At 42.6% G+C, this 19,028-nt stretch overlaps 2 protein-coding genes across 6 annotated transcripts in view; one reads left to right on the top strand and one right to left on the bottom strand.

Annotated features, from left to right (window-relative positions):
* Vcl (vinculin) overlaps nucleotides 1-8,124 on the top strand; it is an 88,898-nt gene extending 80,774 nt beyond the window's left edge. Inside the window, exons 18-22 of one of the 2 annotated variants that reach the window (XM_005367655.2) lie at nucleotides 596-781; nucleotides 3,909-4,112; nucleotides 6,018-6,221; nucleotides 6,617-6,721; nucleotides 7,821-8,124. In XM_005367655.2, the coding sequence (XP_005367712.1) occupies nucleotides 596-781; nucleotides 3,909-4,112; nucleotides 6,018-6,221; nucleotides 6,617-6,721; nucleotides 7,821-7,967 (846 nt within the window). In that variant the 3' untranslated portion in view covers nucleotides 7,968-8,124. The remainder of the gene's footprint in view (nucleotides 1-595; nucleotides 782-3,908; nucleotides 4,113-6,017; nucleotides 6,222-6,616; nucleotides 6,722-7,820) is intronic. The other variant, XM_005367656.2, reaches the window with a different exon arrangement.
* A 2,885-nt stretch (nucleotides 8,125-11,009) lies between these two features.
* The window catches only part of Ap3m1 (adaptor related protein complex 3 subunit mu 1), a 19,342-nt gene continuing 11,323 nt past the window's right edge, over nucleotides 11,010-19,028 (bottom strand). For all 4 annotated transcript variants that reach the window (XM_005367657.3, XM_013353982.2, XM_013353981.2 and 1 more), the window contains exons 4-9: nucleotides 17,458-17,595; nucleotides 16,460-16,545; nucleotides 15,575-15,708; nucleotides 14,555-14,762; nucleotides 13,313-13,457; nucleotides 11,010-12,946 (exon numbers count right to left, since the gene is read on the bottom strand). In XM_005367657.3, coding sequence (XP_005367714.1) covers nucleotides 12,846-12,946; nucleotides 13,313-13,457; nucleotides 14,555-14,762; nucleotides 15,575-15,708; nucleotides 16,460-16,545; nucleotides 17,458-17,595 — 812 coding nt within the window. In that variant the 3' untranslated portion in view covers nucleotides 11,010-12,845. The remainder of the gene's footprint in view (nucleotides 12,947-13,312; nucleotides 13,458-14,554; nucleotides 14,763-15,574; nucleotides 15,709-16,459; nucleotides 16,546-17,457; nucleotides 17,596-19,028) is intronic.

Consider the following 19,028-nt stretch of genomic DNA (forward strand, 5'->3'; position numbering starts at 1 on the left):
CCCCAAAAAACAAACAAACAAACCCTGTCTCAGAAAACCAAAAAAAGGAAAAAAAAGAAAAAAGAAAAAGAAGATGACAGGTTGGCTAAGGATAAGACTGGATGGCTACACATAGGTGAGGTTGGTGGTTTCCCAGTTTCAATATTTCTGCACACTTTCCGTTGAGACTCTTGATGGTAAGAGTCACAGGAGGGTGAGATTCCTGGTAAGTGGCTCCTTTAAGTCACACCACTTAGAATTATGATTGTAGAGATCACATGGCAGATGCAGAACTTGAAGCTCTAATGAGAAATTATTGTCTTTCATTTGCGTTTTGCCAACCAGAACCAGAACTAGGCTTTAGATCTTCTATGGGATTGGCTGTGGAATGGTTGATCTGGTAATGCTTTGTATGCCTTCCACTGGAGATGACCAACACATAGCTGTCTTCTTGTAAGAAGAAAATGTTCTTTTATTGTGATTACACAGATAGGCCTCATAGCTAGGTGTGTGGGGGGTGATCTTACATGGAATCAGTGTGGGCAGATTTTCAAGATTGGTTTTTGGTAGTAACTGCTAGGGCTTACACTGACAATCTGTTTTTTCACATTTGTAGCTAACTGATGAGCTTGCTCCTCCTAAGCCACCTCTTCCTGAGGGTGAAGTTCCTCCACCCAGGCCCCCTCCTCCAGAAGAGAAGGATGAAGAGTTCCCTGAGCAGAAAGCTGGGGAGGTGATTAACCAGCCCATGATGATGGCTGCCAGGCAGCTCCACGATGAAGCTCGGAAGTGGTCTAGCAAGGTAAGCTCTGAGAATTCCTTGTCAAGAATGGGAGTCTTCCCGGGAAGGACGGAGAACCGTATCCCCAACCCAGGGAGAAGCCTAATGGGAGTCACCTTCCTGCTTGCTTACCGCCTGTGTTTCAGGCAATATGTTGTTCTTTTTACCAGTGACTTAGTGAGAAGTCTGAGTGTTTGACTGCTTGCCTCTCCTTGGGCAGAAGTAAAAGCTGGGATGTCTGTGGCTAAAGAAGAGTTTCTTCCTCTTTGTTCATTAGTATCTGCTCTGACTCCTGGCATTTTGGGTCTTTTTTAGAAGGTTTATCCTTTTTGATTATTGAATGTTTTCCAATCTCCATTACTAACTGGCAAAACTTCAGTTGTGAAAGTATCTCTTGTGGACTTTGCTAGATGAAATCTGTACATTTTCTTCAATTCTTGCATTAAGAAGCAGATAGAACAGGGGTGGCACATGCCTTTAATCTCAGCACTCGGAATGCAGAGGCAGGTGGATCTCTGTGGGTTTGAGGCCAGCCTGGTCTATTAAGAGCTAGTTCCAGGACAGACTCCATAGCTACAGAGAAACCCTGTCTCGAGAAAAAAAAAAGAAGAAGAAGGTAGACTGGTGTTTCAGAAGGAGTGTGTTTCTGTCCTTTCTCAGAATCATCCTGTCCCCACCCCTATACTCAGGACAGCTCCAGGTTCTCTCCAGCTCAGCTAATTTAACAGTCCACATAATAACGAGGGGAATCTGGATGTGACAGCAGCTCTGCTCCACGTTGTCTGTTTCCTTGAGTGCTGGAAGTGAGTGGCAGCTTTTCTTGCTGAGAGTGGAACCCTGTTGCTCATTTAGCGGTGAGATGTGGTTCTTAGTTCTAAACTGTTTCTAATGCACCCTGAATGCTAGACCTTCATTCCCGCTATATTTCTTTATTTTCACATCCACAACTGAATATACTTCCTGGGGGAACTGGTTGGCCTACCCCTCCCCCCTTAGAAATTGACCTTGGTTTGTTTCTTTTTAAAAAAGATTTATTTATTTATTATGTATTTATTGGTCTGTCTGCATGCATGCCAGAAGAGGGCACCAGATCTCATCACAGATGGGTGTGAGCCACCATATGGTTGCTAGGAATTGAACTCAGGATCTCTGGAAGATCAATCAGTGCTCTTAACCTCTGAGATTTCTCCAGCCCCTTTGACCTTCACTTTTAAACTAGTGTTCGACCTGACCTGTGCAATTATTTATAATGGTGTTTCTCCAGCACCCCGAATCATGCAGCATAAACCCTACTGTGCATGGAGAGTGGGTGAGAGAGGAACAGGGTCAGTTTTCCTCAAATGAAACAGAAATTAATTGTGATAAACCTGCACATACTTGGAAGAACACAAGAATATCTGTGGACTGTAAAGGTGACACTTCAGAGGGTCAGGCAGCATTTGCCCTACTCTACTCAGTGTCCAGAAGGGCTGAACTAATGCGTTCACTGGCTTTTAAGCCATGTATGGGTGGGGAAGGAATATGTGTTTGTATCTGTCCATTTTCTTCGTGCAGCTTGTCACTGTGAACCTTAGCAACAGTAAGCTGCTCTTTTCTTTGAAGAATGGGAGTGAGTCTTGGTTGAGACAGTGAGAAAGGACTGGTGATATCTAAACCCCTCACTGACCTTGGGTCTTCAACTTCATTGCCACTTTTTAGAGATGGGCTTTGTATTTAGGATAAGAATTTTTATTTTTGTTTTTGAGAATTATTTTCATTTTATGCCTATGGGTGTTTTGCCTGCATGTATGTCTGTGTACCACATGTGTGCAGTACCCATGAAAGCTAGAAGGTGTTAGGTCCGCTGGAACTGTAGATAGCGATGGCTGTGAATCATCATGGTGGTGCTGGGAATTGAAAGTAGTCAATGTTCTTAACTGTCTTTCCAGCCCAAGAATTTCTATTTTTAATATTTCAAAGTTTTCTCAGGTCTTAGGACTCACTGGTCTCCAATGTGGACTTCTTGCCTTGGCCTCTGGAGTCCTGGGACTCCAGAAATGTACTGGTAGGAGAAGACTTTTCAGGAACCTTAAATAAAGTTCCATATGAACTGTGTTTCCTCCTGATCACAGGTTCTTGGGGTAGACAGTCTTTGTTTACAGCCTTTTTACAAATGGCTTGGCTTCGTTAAGTTCCTTCCCATTCCATCTGTTTTTAAGCATCTGTTCTCTTCCCAACCCCTTACAATTCCTACCTCTTGTATAAAATTCCTGCCCTTCCCCTCTTGGTCCCTGTTCTTTCGTAAGCAACCATTTTGGGTTCATTTGAGGGCTCCTCTGAGCTTAGCCTCATTCAGTTGCCGAGTCCACGTGTCACCCGATATGTGAACTGGTAAGGTGAGTTTGGGTGAGCAAGAAGCTGATTTCAACAAAAGAGAGGTTTAGGCTGTGTCCAGAAGGTGGTGCTTTCAGTTTCCACAGTAAGATATTGTGGAAGCTTTGTCTTTGAAGATCTTTTTAAAGGAGAAAGACAGGCTAAAATGTAGTTTTTTTTCCCCTCATTGCTATAGGAACTAGATGAGGTATCTTCTTGAGACTCCTTATAGCTATCTAAGCGGTTGTAGTGTATTTTGTAAATCTTCTTCATGAACCATTATGTTGACTGTTTTTTCTATTTCTTGGTTTGCTGTTGCTTTTGACATGCCTTTCCTAGTCTGGTCCCTAAAGGGGCTAGTAAATGCCTGGTAGCTGCAGAGCTGCATGTCCAGGATGACGGAATAGTGAGTATCTGATTTAGGAGGATGCTCAGCTTTCCTTCTCAAACAGCTTATATGGCTGTGTCTACTTTTCTCCTCTGGACTTCTTTTCAAGGTTGTTTGGTTCCCCAAACATGTGATTCTGGTCATGTTTAACTTCAGCAACAAGCATATATTGCCTTCTCTGGAAAGCTTCTGCTACAGCAAATGTATTCACTTATTTCAAGGTGACTTAGGTTGGAGACTGAGTTCCTGTCTTTGAACCTTGGCTCACCTGGCTCCTGGAGAGCATGCCATTTTCTTTCCCATCCCAGGCAAGCTTTGGTTACTAAACCAGCTGAAGCTCCATTTCCAAAGTCCTTTTGTTCTTACTAACACTATCCCTATTTTTCACCCTCCCTACCATCGACAAAGCCGGGTATCCCAGCTGCTCAGGTGGGTATAGGAGTTGTAGCTGAGGCAGATGCGGCTGATGCTGTTGGGTTCCCTTTCCCCTCTGACATGGAAGACGATTACGAACCTGAGCTGCTGTTAATGCCATCTAATCAGCCGGTCAACCAGCCCATTCTGGCCGCGGCTCAGTCCTTGCATCGGGAAGCTACCAAGTGGTCTAGTAAGGTACTGATGGTACCCCCAGTTGGGGGCTGCTCCAAATGCATCCGGCCATGTGCAGCCTTGACACCTTGCATCACTCCTTATCTGTGTGGGTCCTGTGAGTCTGAGCCGGGCGGGCAACTGTCTTTCTGCACCTTGTTGTTAGGGCTGGCTTCACAAGTCTGATAGGTTTGCGAATGTCCGAATGAACTGCATTTATGTTTAGGGAATAAAGAGAAATGGGGTCACTTTTCAAAGGATTCATTTTCTTCCCATTTTTGTGGCCATTATTGGATCTATAGACTCTTCAGGAAGTCATAAATGCATCTCTCAGTGACTTCTAGGTCAGAAGCCTTTGGGGACCACTGAAAGTTCCCCCAGCTTGACCACTGAGCTTTGCTTGGCTCCCACTGACCTCACCCTGATGACTCAGGCAGAGTTGATCAGGGCAAAAGCAGTTTTACATGGCAGAGTCTCTGGGGAGGACTGCTTGCTGTCTTGCACCTGGCTGTGTGACAGATGCTGGCCTTTGTGGGAGCCCATGGGGCAGGGGCTTCACTGACTGCTTTTCCAGGTACCTCAGAGGGGTTGGAAAGTGGCCACAGGGAAAGCTCAAGGCTATCACTGAGGTGACGGAGCCTTGGATCTGAACTAACATTTGTTTGGAGAGTTAGAGGTGTAGAAGTGATCACTTGGTTTTTGTTTTTCCTATTTAAAGATGGCATGTTGCAAGTGTCTGAAGATGGTGGGTAATAACTAACCCTGGCACTGTGCTGTCTTCTAACCAACGTCATGTAATCCAAAATTACCTCAGGTCTGCACTGAAGTTCTCCCAGAGGGAGAGCTTCAGCTAACACACGCCTTTCCTCATGACCTCCTCTAAAACCTGTGTCCTCTCTAGCCTCGGTTTGTTTCCTGTGACGTGTACTTTCCCACATCAGTGATGAGCCGCTTCATGGTGCCTGTGGAATCCCTGCAGAGCACGGAGTGGCATGGTTTGTGTGTGCCTTACCGCACGGTGTAGAAACTGAAAACCCTGAGGGGGCAAACAAGTGGGGCGTGGCCATTCAGCTGAACACTGTAGCTGCTGTACTTTTAGGTGCTAAGGACATAAAATAAGTTCTTAAATATTTCCTTATTATGACCCATGAGGGTTTTAATTAAGCCAAATCTCAGACAAATTGCCATTAATGAGAGAGGGTCAACCTTTTAGAGCCTGGCTCAGTTTTATTTATTTGATTCCTCCCTCAGTATCTTCCTAAGTGAACATTCCTTAATTGGACGCTTCACTTAGCTGATGAGACCAGCAAATTGATTTGTGGGATCAATTTTCTCTTAATGTGGAATGATTAAAATAGTCTGCTCTTTAAAGATGACAGGTCAAGAGGAAGCGGAGGCCAAAGTAGTCTAGATGAGAAAATGTCCATTTCTCTAAGTTTTCCTCGCAGGCTGAGAATCATCACCTGGGGTTCTAAGTTCTAGTGAGGCAGTGTAAGTCCTTGGCTGCTGTTCACAAGAGCAGAGCTAGAGAGGATGCTCTTAGCACCTAGAAAGCCTCCTCTGTGCTTGGCCAGCTCAGCTGCTTTCTCCCCTATGATAGAGATGAATATGCCTGTGTGGCCGACTCCTTGGCTCTGGCCCTGTGTTATTGACACAATTAACCTGGAGATGCTCAACTGCTTGTTCAGTGCTGTGCCCGGGGCACCCACGTCGTCCTTTCAGACTAATCTCTAGGTCTTTTCATCCAGGATACCCTCTCTCCCTGAGTGCTGGGGCAAGTGCCCATTCTCTCCACTGTCCTCCCTCCAGTGCTTTCCCCATTTCCTTAGCCTGCCAGAGGCTGCGAGAGCAGCAGACTTCCTCCTGTTTGTCTACTGAACTTGACCAGCATGTGGTCAGAGCTCATGCTGTATCTCTGCTTCTCTCTAGGGCAATGACATCATTGCAGCAGCCAAGCGCATGGCTCTGCTGATGGCAGAGATGTCTCGGCTGGTAAGAGGGGGTAGTGGTACCAAGCGGGCACTTATTCAGTGTGCCAAGGACATCGCTAAAGCCTCTGATGAGGTGACTCGGCTGGCCAAGGAGGTTGCCAAGCAGTGTACAGATAAGCGGATTAGAACCAATCTCTTACAGGTACTTGGGGAAATAAGTCATGTGTGTGTGTCTGTGTGTCCAGACAGGAGAGGAGGGAGGGAGGGAGAGAGAAAGAAGAGAAGAGGAAGAGTGCATCTGAGTGGGAAGCGTGAATGTGAGGGAAAAGGTGAGAGGAACTTTGGGTGAATAAGGAAGCAAACAGCAGCAAGGGTAATGTGTGGGTAAAAAAAAAAACAAAACCAAAACAGACTGAAAGTTTATGTCTTAACCCAGTGGAATTTGAATGCCTCCATATATGAACCAATTGTGTCAGGGCTGGTCCTTTATTGAGTACTCCTGCATGCCAATGACTGGGAATGGAGTTGGGTATATCTGCCTCCAAGGAGCTTGTGGGCAAGACAACTAACAAACACCAAATGAAACTTTCTCTTTAGGTGTGTGAGAGAATCCCAACTATAAGCACCCAGCTCAAAATCTTGTCCACAGTGAAGGCTACCATGCTGGGCCGGACCAACATCAGCGATGAGGAATCTGAGCAGGTATGTGCTGCTGCTCTGGGTTCCCTGCCTCTAGCTTCTTTGTTGTTTAATCTTAGCTTTAAAACAAACATACCTCGAATTAAAAATGCAGCAACCCACTCTTTTCTTATCTCCCCTCTGGTGGGCCCTACTCTAGGTCACACTCCCCGTTTCCCTAGAGAGCACAGCAGACCCATCATCATTTTAAAAGTTAAAACGAGGGAGACGATCTCTTCCCATTAGGGAACTCACAGATAATTTGGGAGACCAACTGCTTCCGACCTCTACAGAGGCTAGGGGCACCCCGAGGAACAAGGAGGACACTCTCCTATACATACTGTTAGTAGATTTCAACTCTCGCCTTCCCGATATCCCTAACTTCCAGATATTGCAAGTGGAGTTTGGTACTGGGTAACTTTAGTGGGATGTCTTCTGCCTAAAGATAGGAGAAGCTGGGAAAGGAAAGCTACAGCTGCAGTTCACGCTAATGCACAGGAAATGAACTAACAACATGCATGCTGAGATTATGTGTTTCATTAAGTGGAGAAGAGCAGATACAGTGTGGTAGAATGGGACAAACACAGGACACAGGAGGGAAGTCTTGAGTGGGACCCTGACTTTGTGTGAGTTTGGCTGGCATGGCTCCCAGCCTTTCTGGGCCCAAGAGCCTTCCTAATAACAAGCAATATTAGGAATTCAGATGATAGGTTCTTTCCGCAAAGCCCTCTGAAGTTTATGCACATGTTTCAACTCATATGACAAATTTTTCTGGGAAACCCTATAGCCTTCATTAAGTCCTCAAAAGATCTATGACTTAAAGATATAATTACTGCCCTAGAGAATCATTAAGTTATCTGAATGTGAGCAGACTTATAGCTAGACCCCTACCTCTAAGCTTGTGTGTTTGGAAAATTAATGTGAATACATTTATAATGTAGTTGGTTTGATTGTTTTTGTTCATTGTTTATTAAATGCCTCCTATCCAAATAGTGGAGAACAGTGAACAAAAGTAACGGACATCTGCCCTATGGAACTTAAAATTTAGTTGACACCTGGCTTTATGGTTTCTTGAAGGCAGCATGGCATTAGGGACTATAGTAATGGGCCTCTTTTATTACAGGCCACAGAGATGCTGGTTCATAATGCCCAGAACCTCATGCAGTCTGTGAAGGAGACCGTGCGAGAAGCAGAAGCTGCTTCAATCAAAATTCGAACAGATGCTGGATTTACTTTGCGCTGGGTCAGAAAGACTCCCTGGTACCAGTAGGCGCCTAGCCAGTCATGGCTGGTATATAAGCATCTGCTAGGGAGAAGAGAATGAGGAGCTCAGAGTTACTGGGAGTAGAAATCAATTCCTGGTCTCACACACCAGAAACGAATGGGGGCTTCTCACATAGAAAACATTTACACTCTTGTCATGGACACTTTGAAACGTGTCTCTGTATGAACCCTGTACTCTCACAGTTACTCCTGTGCACAGTAGACTGGGTCTCTAGCCCATGGATTGCATAAGCTCAGAGCAAGAGTGAACACTATCTGGAAGCCATGCTCTGCTCCAGGGAACATAGCCCTGTTTACAGTTCACCAACTCCCTTTCCCCCTTTAGCCCCTAGAGCTGAGGCAAGTCAGTTAATTAACTGTGCTTCCAAAAGTTATTTTGGGTTTTCCATGTTGCTGCTGACCCTGCCTGCCTTCCCTGGGCCATGCATCATCACCGCAGGATAAGGTGGTCTCTGGGGAGGGTCAGCTTGTGTGGCCTGCATTCATTTCCTGCTTTCCCCCATGTAATCCTGGTTCCTTACGATGTAAAACCAGGAAGAAATCACTATTCTGTCTTTACCATGCCCCTGATTAATATCTGTGCTGGGGAAACTTCCTGCCTCACATCCTGCCTTGCTTGGTTGCCAAGGTAACCATCCAGCAAACACACTGGTGCTCTCTGCCTCTACAGGGGCAGAGTAGCTGGGGTGTGATCTTGCCCATCCTCCCAATGGGGCCACTCCCAGGTTCTCTATGCTTTGTCACTGCCAGTGGAGGTCTGTGCTGAGGTCTTAGCATTCATTCTTAGTCTGCCTTCCTTCCTTCCTTCCTTCCTTCCTTCCTTCCTTCCTTCCTTCCTTCCTTCCTTCCTTCCTTCCTTTAAATTTCTGAGCTGAAATGTTGCATTTATTTTTAACCAACCAAATCACCCCAGGCTTTGGCAGTTTTCTATATGCTTCTTAAACAAGACTTTAAAGATACATAGGTATGTGTTTGTCTGTAATCCTCCCTAGCCCCCACTTTTTTTTTTTTTTTAATTTTGAGACTGGATCTTTTTATGCTGTCAGGCTAGCCTCTGAACTTCAGGATTCAAGCAATCTGCCTGCATCAAAGTATTAGCACCTACCAACCACACTTGGCTCCTTTTAAGGTCCATTCAAAATTAAGCCCTAAAAACTAGGGCTTGCTCCTTAAGAGCCTTGAATGGAAAGGCAGCCCTGTCTGAAAGATAATTCTTGTGTAAAGGAGATAGCATTTGCAGATTACGATGCTGGTGCTGCTAGGATAAATCAGTAGAAACTACTATAATTCCAGTTGCTTTTAACCAGTACAGCCAAGTCTTTCCTCCTCTCCACATATTCAAGAGTAACGAGTATGATATCTAGATCCACAAGCATTTCCAAGGACATGAATATCACTTTCAGAAGTCAATAATGAGATGAATGGAGCGAGACCCTTCCCTGGATGTTCTTCCCCTACCTACTGCGTTCAGTCCCAACACTGAATGTGTAAACCTCAAGTTGATCCTGTACACTCAGGCTTCCTCTATTCCCTTTCAGCTGATTATTGTCAAAGCTCTCAACATATCTGTAGAGTTGATTACCTGATATAAATGCATATCAATGCCTTTAAAGTATGACTCTATGCCAAAGATCACCTTTTGTTTTAAAGATTACTTAGAGGAGCTAAGAAGAATCATTTTTGCTCTCCAAGCTCTTCCAGTTCTGGAGACACACGTCTGCCAGGTGTGCTTTCCTCGAGTGTCAGTGCTTACAGTACAAGGGGGCAAAGGAGACAGTCATGAACGAGTTAGAGATGCTACCACTAAAAAAACAAAAACTACATTTATAAGCTAGGATTTATTATATACAGATATTTTCTGCCTTTTCTTTTGTTCTGTTTAAAACAAATAAAATACATTTATATGAATAACTCTCTGAATGATGGACATGCTATTTTACTAACAACTTTAGGTCAGACTCTTATTTCTGAAGAATAGCCAATAAGATGAAAACTCAGGATCTGGGTAATATTAAAAAATATTAAATATTTTATTCAATCCATAAAGGAATGGAAATTAATAGTATATTTACATAAGAGGGTCTATGTGATAAAGGACAATCTTGGCACCTATACATTAGAAGGAACAGAAACCACAAGTTATCAGTGGGCAAAGCAGCTAGATGTGGGTTACCCTTGGTAGAAGTAACTTTCATTTTAGAAGGTTTTAGCTATTACTGGAGACCATAACTGTCCCGTAAAAAGCAGAGGTTGTGAAACGTGAGGGGCACTTTTGTGTCTTCCAAACCCAGTATAGAACAGTGTCATCAGGATCCAGTAGGGCTGAGTCAAAACTAGCTTGGGATACACACCGATCTTCTTGCTTGAAAAATCACTGACTAAAATAAAAACATGTTTTTGCCTAATTTTCTAGAACGGGGTGAAGGGGAGGAAGTTAAATAATATTGCAGGATGAAATTCATCATTGTGTTGACCGAGAAGTTCCCACCTGGAGAAGTGGATTGCAGCCTGTGTCCAAGGCTGTGGAGTTCTCTTAGCTAATATTGTAGTTTTCTTCTAACCAGTTGCTTCTGAGGAAAACAAAACTAGCATATTTCCAGTGTTCTTCAGCATTTAAGGAATGAACCACCAGCTGAATTCCCCATGTGTACGTGTATGGCAGGCTACCTCACACAGAAAATAAGCATGTTTTATTTGCTTTTAGATTATGGTTCCTTAAGAACAAAGAAAAGGGGAATATGCTAGATTAACCAGAACTCAGGTGTGTAAAAATCTTGAATCTATATGGGAAGTGATGTAATGAAGGTATAGTTTTTATCACTTTTATCACTAAGTCTGTGACCAGAAAGGGAACACTTTAAAATGATGAATGGCTGTGGATATGCTCTACTTAGGAAAAGGCCTCCTGAATGTTCTTAAGCAACTGTAATACTTGTGATACAGAAGGAACTGATCCCAAGCAGCTGGCTCTAACTCAGCCTGGATATGAGAATGTTCCATCAACACTCAAACTTAAAAAAAAAAAAAATCAGTTTGTTGCGTTCATATTTTTATTGACATTATAGACAGAGCTACGAAAAGGACTTACTGGGCTCTATCAAATTAATAAGTACAACAATTTAACTGGAAAGGAACACAGTCTGCTTGGCTGTTTTAGCAGAAATTATTAGAGACAAAGGACTCTTGGTATATGTTCCACTTTGAAAGACAAGACTGCACAGGAGGAATGTTGGACAGTCTAGGTATTGATGGTGAGACAAGGGATTGTGAAGAAATTCAACTGTCACAATTGTTTTTGAGGTAAAAGACAAGATATTTAAATTAGAGCTAGATAACCAATCTTAGTGAAAGCGATTAGATATTTTGCATTTTGACTTAAAGCTGCCAATCTAAGATTGGTTACTCAAGTAATTTCTATTTGAAGCTGCAAAAGCTGGCCTTTCTTATTAGATGAGGGCAACAGTAACCATGCTACTGTATCACCAGCACTCCAACAGGGACTGTAAGAGAGAGATGGAAGAAAATAATGGGCCACAGGATAAGAAAACTAAGTCTAAAGAAAATCAAAGGGGAAATAGGAAGAGCAACACTTATATCTTAACTTTCAGCCTTCCTCCATTTTCATGTCTAATGAGGCAAAATCACTGCATAAAGGATTTCCAAGCAAATGATGTAGAATGGAATGAGTCATAGACTTTCCCAGTGTTACAATCAATTGGTATAAATCATGACTGAGAATGTTTGTCCTTCAGTAATGCTCTTCGTGTACATAGTACAACAAAGACACTTAAGTGCTTCAGTCGCATTTTGACAAGGTGGGAAGTTTAGGAAAGATGCCTATCACAATGGCCTCAGGATATACGAACTATGAAAAGGAGCTCCTCCAAATACAGGGCATACAGGTAAATCCAACCATTTAAGCACAGAAAGATAAAAGACTGAAAAGAGAAAGAACACTAGTAGTGAAGCAGACACGGTTTTCTCCTGCTGAACTAGGACACGAGACTTTCAGGCTAACTAGGTTACAGTGGCATTAGATAAAGCTTTACTGAAACATGGAAATGGCAAGGTTTTGCTTAATTTTCTCTTTTACTACTTTAATTTGTTTAAAAGCACACTTGTGCCTGCAATAACTTCCTATAAGCAGAAGTAGTGTTCCCTTTTATTAATAAAGTATTTGCCCCTTTGATGCAAATGATGTTGACTGTGCTATCTAGCAGCTGATGGTGTATCTACTGCAGCAAGGTCCTTGTAAATCAAAATCTGAGCTTTACATAAAAATCTTATTTATAAAAAATAGAATACCAAGTACAGTGAGAATGGAGCACGGAGCCATGTGAAAGTGGCTTTTGCTACAGTGCTTGCTTAATGGCACAAGTGAAAAGCTGAGTAAGGCAAACACTTGAAGAGGCAGTTTTCTGTAAACTTCTTGGGGTGGGGGAATCTCCTTTCGAGGGACAGACACTGATTTAAGATGGCTAAGATCAGAAGGTGTGAAGTTTGGCTGCACCCGACACACACCAGTTCCTGCTGGTGGATGAGACTCTATCACTGGCTTTAGGAGAGAGGCTACAGCTGCAGCCCTCTGTCTTTACTGTTACAATGTGCAGCATTCAGCTGGTAGCCCCCTTGGAAGAAATCTAAATCTTTTCCTAAGTGAAAAGATACAAAATAAGCTAAGTCTTTAGAAAACTTTCCTTAGCTTAAAGCTCCTTAAGAACCCTACATTGATACTAAGCAACTCTGTTAGCAGTGTAGCCTGACACAAATGCTTTATATGTATTACCACCCACTCGGTACCTAATAGTAATAAATTGTTAATTACACTTGAAAAACAAACATCTTGAGGAATTTTGGCCTCTTCTCATGTCCTCACTTGAAACTTCCCAGCCTTTGTGACATATTTGACTCCTTTAAATGGCTTATACTTCTCGCCATACATGTCCAAGCGGTTCACTTTCAAGCCTGTGTCAAAAAGAATGAAACAAATCATTACTATCCCAGTAATAATACAGGACTTCTTTAGCAGTGAACACTGACCCCTAGATGTGATACCGGACAGTGCTCCATTCATCATTTTGGAAACAACACCTTTTTTATATCACCCATGCATTATACTCTGGCCAGAAAAATGCTTGTGAATCTAGCTAATTCTACTTTCTGTGAACATGAAAGGACTGCTTCTCTGGGGCACGTGTGACGGAAGACTGAAATAAGCCGTCCTCCCAAATTCTGGTGCCTGGAGGCTAGCACCACAGCAGGTAAACTGGAGTTGCTGCTCTTCCTAGGGTAGAACTGTTTCTCCTAGCCACACAGCAAACTTGGCTTTACCTGAAATAGCAAGCTGCTGGATCTTGAACTGTATGTTGAGGCTGGGGTTCTCTTCTGGCTTGGGAGCTCCTGACTGCAAATTTACCAGTCCTTTAAGACTTGGGAGCTTCTGTGGAGCAATTTTCCCCACATCCCATACTAGTACCTTAAGAAGACAAGAGAAAAAAAAATCTTAACCACGTCTTAAAGACATGCTCAGAGGTTAACAGACGCCGTAAGCTTCTACACAAAATAAAGCAATGTCTTAGAAAACAGGAGAAACCCGGAATAGACAACTGACTTACGTTACTATCATTAAACTTTCAGCCACAGGCTCCTTTGTTAAGTGAAACTACCTGTGTGGAAACTGAGCAACAGATAAAAGCATGGCTGTAGTTGGAGTGGAGGCCCAAGGATGTGGAACTCCTCTGCTTAGACTTACACGATCCCTGGGAAGACTCCTGAATTCTTAATGTTAGATGTTCATATTTAAGTTTTTACTTTTATTTATATGTACATGTGTGTCTATATGGGGTTGCACATGTGAACACAGAGTCCACGGAGACCAGAAGAGGGCATGGGATCCCCTGGAGCAGGTTACAGGCAGTTGTGTAGCTCCAGTGTGGTTGCTGGGAACCATATTTGCGTGTTCTACAGTAGCAGTTTATGTTCTTAGACACTGAGCCATCTCCCCAGCCCAAGGTTAGAAGATCTTCTAATGCTTTGTGTGGTGGCACACACTTTTATTTCAGCACTCAGATGGCAGAGGCAGGTGGATGCCTATGAGTTCAGGTCAGCGTGGTTTACATAGTGAAGTCCAGGACAGCCAGGACTACAATGAGAGAGGAAAAAAAACCCAAAAACAAAAAACCAGAAAACAAAAATCAAGACAAAACAACCACCCAAAAAATGCTCTATGAAATTATGCAAAATTACACTTTCTCAGCTATGTGTGGTAGCACATGCTTTTAATGTAGAACTCTTGAGTTCTAGGCCAGCCTGGGCTATATAGTAAGATTCCTCCATGTCAAACAAAATAAACAAAACACACCTCATTTATCAAGCACTCATTTTTTTGTTGAAAACTTACCACATTTTGCTATGGAAGCAAAGCAGCTGAGAGAAAATCATCTTTTACTGTCCTCTGAAAACCTTTAGCTAGAGACAAGGTAAGGACACTGCTTTCCTTCTGCTGCACCCTCCACACCCCACCACAAACAGATTGCAGAATACTTGCTCACTCTTGACTTGAAGTGGTTGTACCTTGGTTACTGGATCAAATGTATAGCTGCCTTGTGTTGGTGTCAGGTTCATGTTCAGCACAACTTTTGGCATGTGAACAGTCACTGTGATTCCTTCAATAGTTTTTCCCATATTCTGTTTTGGTCCAATTGTTACATCAAATCTGCCACAAGAGCTGTTTTCCTTAAAACTGATACTGTGTTTCACATACACTGGTATTGCCACTAGACTAAAAGAGACACAGAGAAACATACAAAAGTACTTATGTACAGGTATGTACACAATGAAAGGTACAGGACAACTACAGAGGTAGTATGTGTTCCATGCTGTCTGTAACTGTGCCATAGGCCATATACCCTAGCAGAATGCAGCCTCTGCCCTGGGGTTGTTGAGGACAGCAGTGTTCTTTACCAGTGTGCTAGGACTATATGGATTGATAACTAACACATAAATCAAAGCAGAAATCTGGTTTAAATACAATATAAACAACTGGGGTAGAGGGTTATACTTGGGGGGGGGCAGCGCACACAAGCCCATTTAAAAGAGAAGTGCTAAGAAATAATTTCTCAGGACAAACTTTCAGTTTTGTTACCCAAATGCTTTCTGATATTCTAAAGGGACAAGTTAGCTACAGCTGACAACGTTAAACTGTTTCAAACTCAATAATCCCAGCACTTAGGAGGCTGAGGCAGAGGATCCAGAGTTTGAGGTCCTAGCCCCAAACTCAATGTGAAGCAGGTAGTGGAGGGTTATCTTAGGGTGTGGATGTCTTCTTAGTTTATAGACCATGGCAGGATTAAGGCACCAAAGTCATGGTTTGCCAAGAACATGCATAATCCGAAGGGTTGTTTTTAGTTACAGATTTTAACCTCTCCCTCACTATTACCCTTTTAGGTCCAGAAACACTGTTTCAGGTACATATTATCACCAGTTCTCACTAGGTCTCCAGGTGAGCCATGATAAACTCAAGAACTAAACTATAAAAATGAAACAAGAGCAGGGCGTTCTATTCAAATCGCTGGACTGTGATGGCAAATTTACTTCTGTGAGCTGACACGGTATGATATGAGTCGGAAATTCCCATCTGGAGGAATAAATGACAAAACTCTTTCTGATTCCCAACGTTTGAACCGGATGCACGGGTGGAAGCTGACATCATCTAGAAGTCTTGGGTTCTGTCAGGAAAAGAAAAAGTCATACGTACAGAGTATAAGAAGAATGACAACAGTATTTACATATTATGATAAATTAATATGCTCCTTAAGTCATAAAAGCAATGTAAAAATTTATTATGATAATATCAAAATAGTTTTATATACATTACTTGAACTTTATAAACCATGGGGAGAAAAAGCAAGTAGCATTATCTACATTGCACAGATAAAAACTGAAGTTGAAGAAAGTAGAGAAATGGTACCCAAGACAGAACCAGAACACATTTCTCCTAGAGCAGTGTGTCATGCTAAATCTATATGATGCAAAATATTAATGCTCCTTTACATAAGCAGAGTAAATATCTGGTAAAAATGACAGTGGAGATCCAAAAAGCTAGACAGCAGATACTGAGCCACTTCTAGCACACTCAAGATAAAGACCTCCCTTCCACCTTTCCATAAAGGCCATGTTCAGTGTGTCAGCTCCTGTCTGCAAAGATGAGCTAGGAATCTTTTGAGATAGCCCTCTGTAACCTAATATAAACTCCAGGGCCGAGGACCTGAGTTTGATTCTTAGGATCCACATGGTGGAAGGGGAAAATAAATTCCTGCAAGTTGTCCTCTGACCTCCACATGTGTGCCCTGGTAAATACAAGCCAACTCAAGCACACACACAAATACGAAATCAAACTCCAGCCACAATCTTCCCTCAGGAACTATCACATCACCATGTACTAGGCATGTAAGGGACTATAGAGCAGATCAAACTTACCATGAAAGAGAGCGAGAGATCAGGCATTCCAGAGAGCTTAATGCAAGCATCAATGACCCCCTGAATTTCTGCGAAGACTGTAGATCCTAGAGAAGGAAATGAAAGCTGGTAACCTTAATGGAATCTGGCTCTTCTCTACAGTCCTCACTGTAGCTGGAGTAATGGAAACACATTCTGGGTGTGAGAAATAGTAGTTCTGACAGCATTTCTCACTGGCTCCATCTAACTGGCTAGAGTCTAATTCTAAGGAGTTAAAAGAAATTCTTTAGAGAGTCAAGATTATTTGTACCGACGTTTAAAATATTTTAACAATTTAAAAATGAAGCAGTTTCCTCATGAAATAGACTAAGCTTTAGGCTACTTTTTAAGGAACAGGGGTCGTGATTTATTATTTTGTATGCCTGAAGGCTATAGTGGAAAGAAGACAAGGTAATAAAGGGTAGCTTTGGAGCCTGTCATGGAACTAGCTCTGTAGAACAGACTGGCCTTGAACTGACAGATCCACCTGCCTCTGCCTCCTGAGTGTTAAAAGCAACCAGAAGAAGCCTTTGGCTGAAGCACTGCACACATAGCAGGGAGCAGCACAGGGACCACAGCTACGTGACGCCTGTCTGGTGAGAGAGCTGCAAGAGGAACTCACAATACCTGCACCACCTCAGTCAGTGGTTATGATAATTACAATACCTGCACCACCTCAGTCAGTGGTTATGACAATCACAATACCTGCACCACCTCAGTCAGTGGTTATGACAATCACAGTGTAACCTTTGGGCAGAATAAAGAGATCTATAAAGCTGCAAGAGGACTCACAATACCTGGCACCACCTCACTCAGTGGTTATGATAATCACAATGTAACCTTTGGGCAGAATAAAGAGATTTTTATATCGTTAGAATAATTTTCTGCTTAAAATCACCCTGCCGAGGGATTTCAGTTTTCAGTTCAACTTGTGTCAACTGAATTGTGTCTTCCCCAAAGGACCAGATGCACATAATTACCTGATTTATCTATAATTGCATCTATTTCTTCAACTACATCAAAATAGGCTTCATTGTTTGTGTACTTTACTCCTGCTCGACGCCATGGGATGTTGGATAGCTGTCCGGTGGGGAGTGTGTCCCCAACATTACTACTGCCTAGAAATGAGAAAAGAAAGCAAAGTGTGATGTGTGTTATAGTCATCAGAAAACGGTGGGAAAAGGATGCTTTAGCGTCTGCTTTGCATTTGGATTTTCCTTCACTGCAGTTGAGGACTCTAGAACGGCTGAAGACATATTCCATGCAAGAGGATAGAGATGGGCCATATTCTGTCTACCTGTTAGACCAAGATAAATGCATTCACTCATCTTTGCTTCTCTGTGTAGCAGTAACCCAAGCTAATTCTAATGGCTCAACAACAGAATCTTGTACTGCTGCCAGCAACGAAAAAGAGGCTTGGCTGCTGAACAACCTAGTGGGAAGAAGTCTTCACTGAGAATACACAGTTCAAACCTGGTTCTTTGGTATTCAGAGGAATTCTACATGAGATGCTGCCATGTTGGTCTCTGTGGAGTAACTAGATGAAGAACATATTTTTGCTTATTCCCATTTCAACATCACCACACCATTGAGATTGTAGCTCTATAGTAGAGCATTTGCTTAGCATGCACATAGCTCTATGCTCTATCTCCAGTAGAGCAAAAACAGAACCAAAAAAACCAACACCTGCCTTAAAGTCAGCACACCATTTTGGCTGAAATGTGGCTAATGTTCTTATCTGGTTAGCTTCCTAACAAAATGCATATGTATGGTGTGCAAACACAAACTCTTTTACTGTGGGACTTACTCCACATTTTGGTTAGTCTATATTTTTTAATTCAAAAGGAACTCATGCAGTAAAAGGTATTAAGTCAATCAAACATTTAATAAAATCTGTTTTCTACTAACATCAACTACTATTAGCATACAGGTATATTTCTTTAAATATTTACTCATAAGTAACTGATGGAGGAGGGTCATCTTTCTATCTGTTGTTTCACTGGTTAATTAATAAAGAAACTGCTTGGCCCACTGATAGGGTAGAATTTAGATAGGCGGAGTACAGAACAGAATGCTGGGAGAAAAAAGCCGAGTCAGTGAGTCACCATGATTCTCCCACTCCAGACAGATGCAGGTTAAGATCTTCCCTGGTAAGCCACTTCGTGGGCTACACAGATTATTAGAAATGGGGTAGATCAATATGTAAGAGCTAGTCAATAAGAGGCTAGAACTAATGGGTCAAGCAGTGTTTAAATGAATACAGTTTCCGTGTAATTATTTCGGGTATAAAGCTAGCCGGGTGGAGGGACGCAGCCTGGCGCTCATATTACAAGTAACATTACCACTTTTTCTTATTTTGTTAATTCTGCTTTTCTTTCTTTTCCCTCCCTCCCTCTCTTTTTTTCTTATGATTCCAGCACTTGAGAGGCAGAGATAGGAGGATGGCAGCAAGTCTGAGGCCAGCCTGGTCTACATAGTGAGTTCTGGGCCAGTAGGAGCTACAAGACCCTATCTTGTGAAAACAGGTTGCAAGCCAGGCAGCACATTCCTA

The sequence above is a fragment of the Microtus ochrogaster genome, unplaced genomic scaffold (assembly GCF_000317375.1).
Source record: "Microtus ochrogaster isolate Prairie Vole_2 unplaced genomic scaffold, MicOch1.0 UNK21, whole genome shotgun sequence".
Lineage (NCBI taxonomy): Eukaryota > Metazoa > Chordata > Mammalia > Rodentia > Cricetidae > Microtus > Microtus ochrogaster.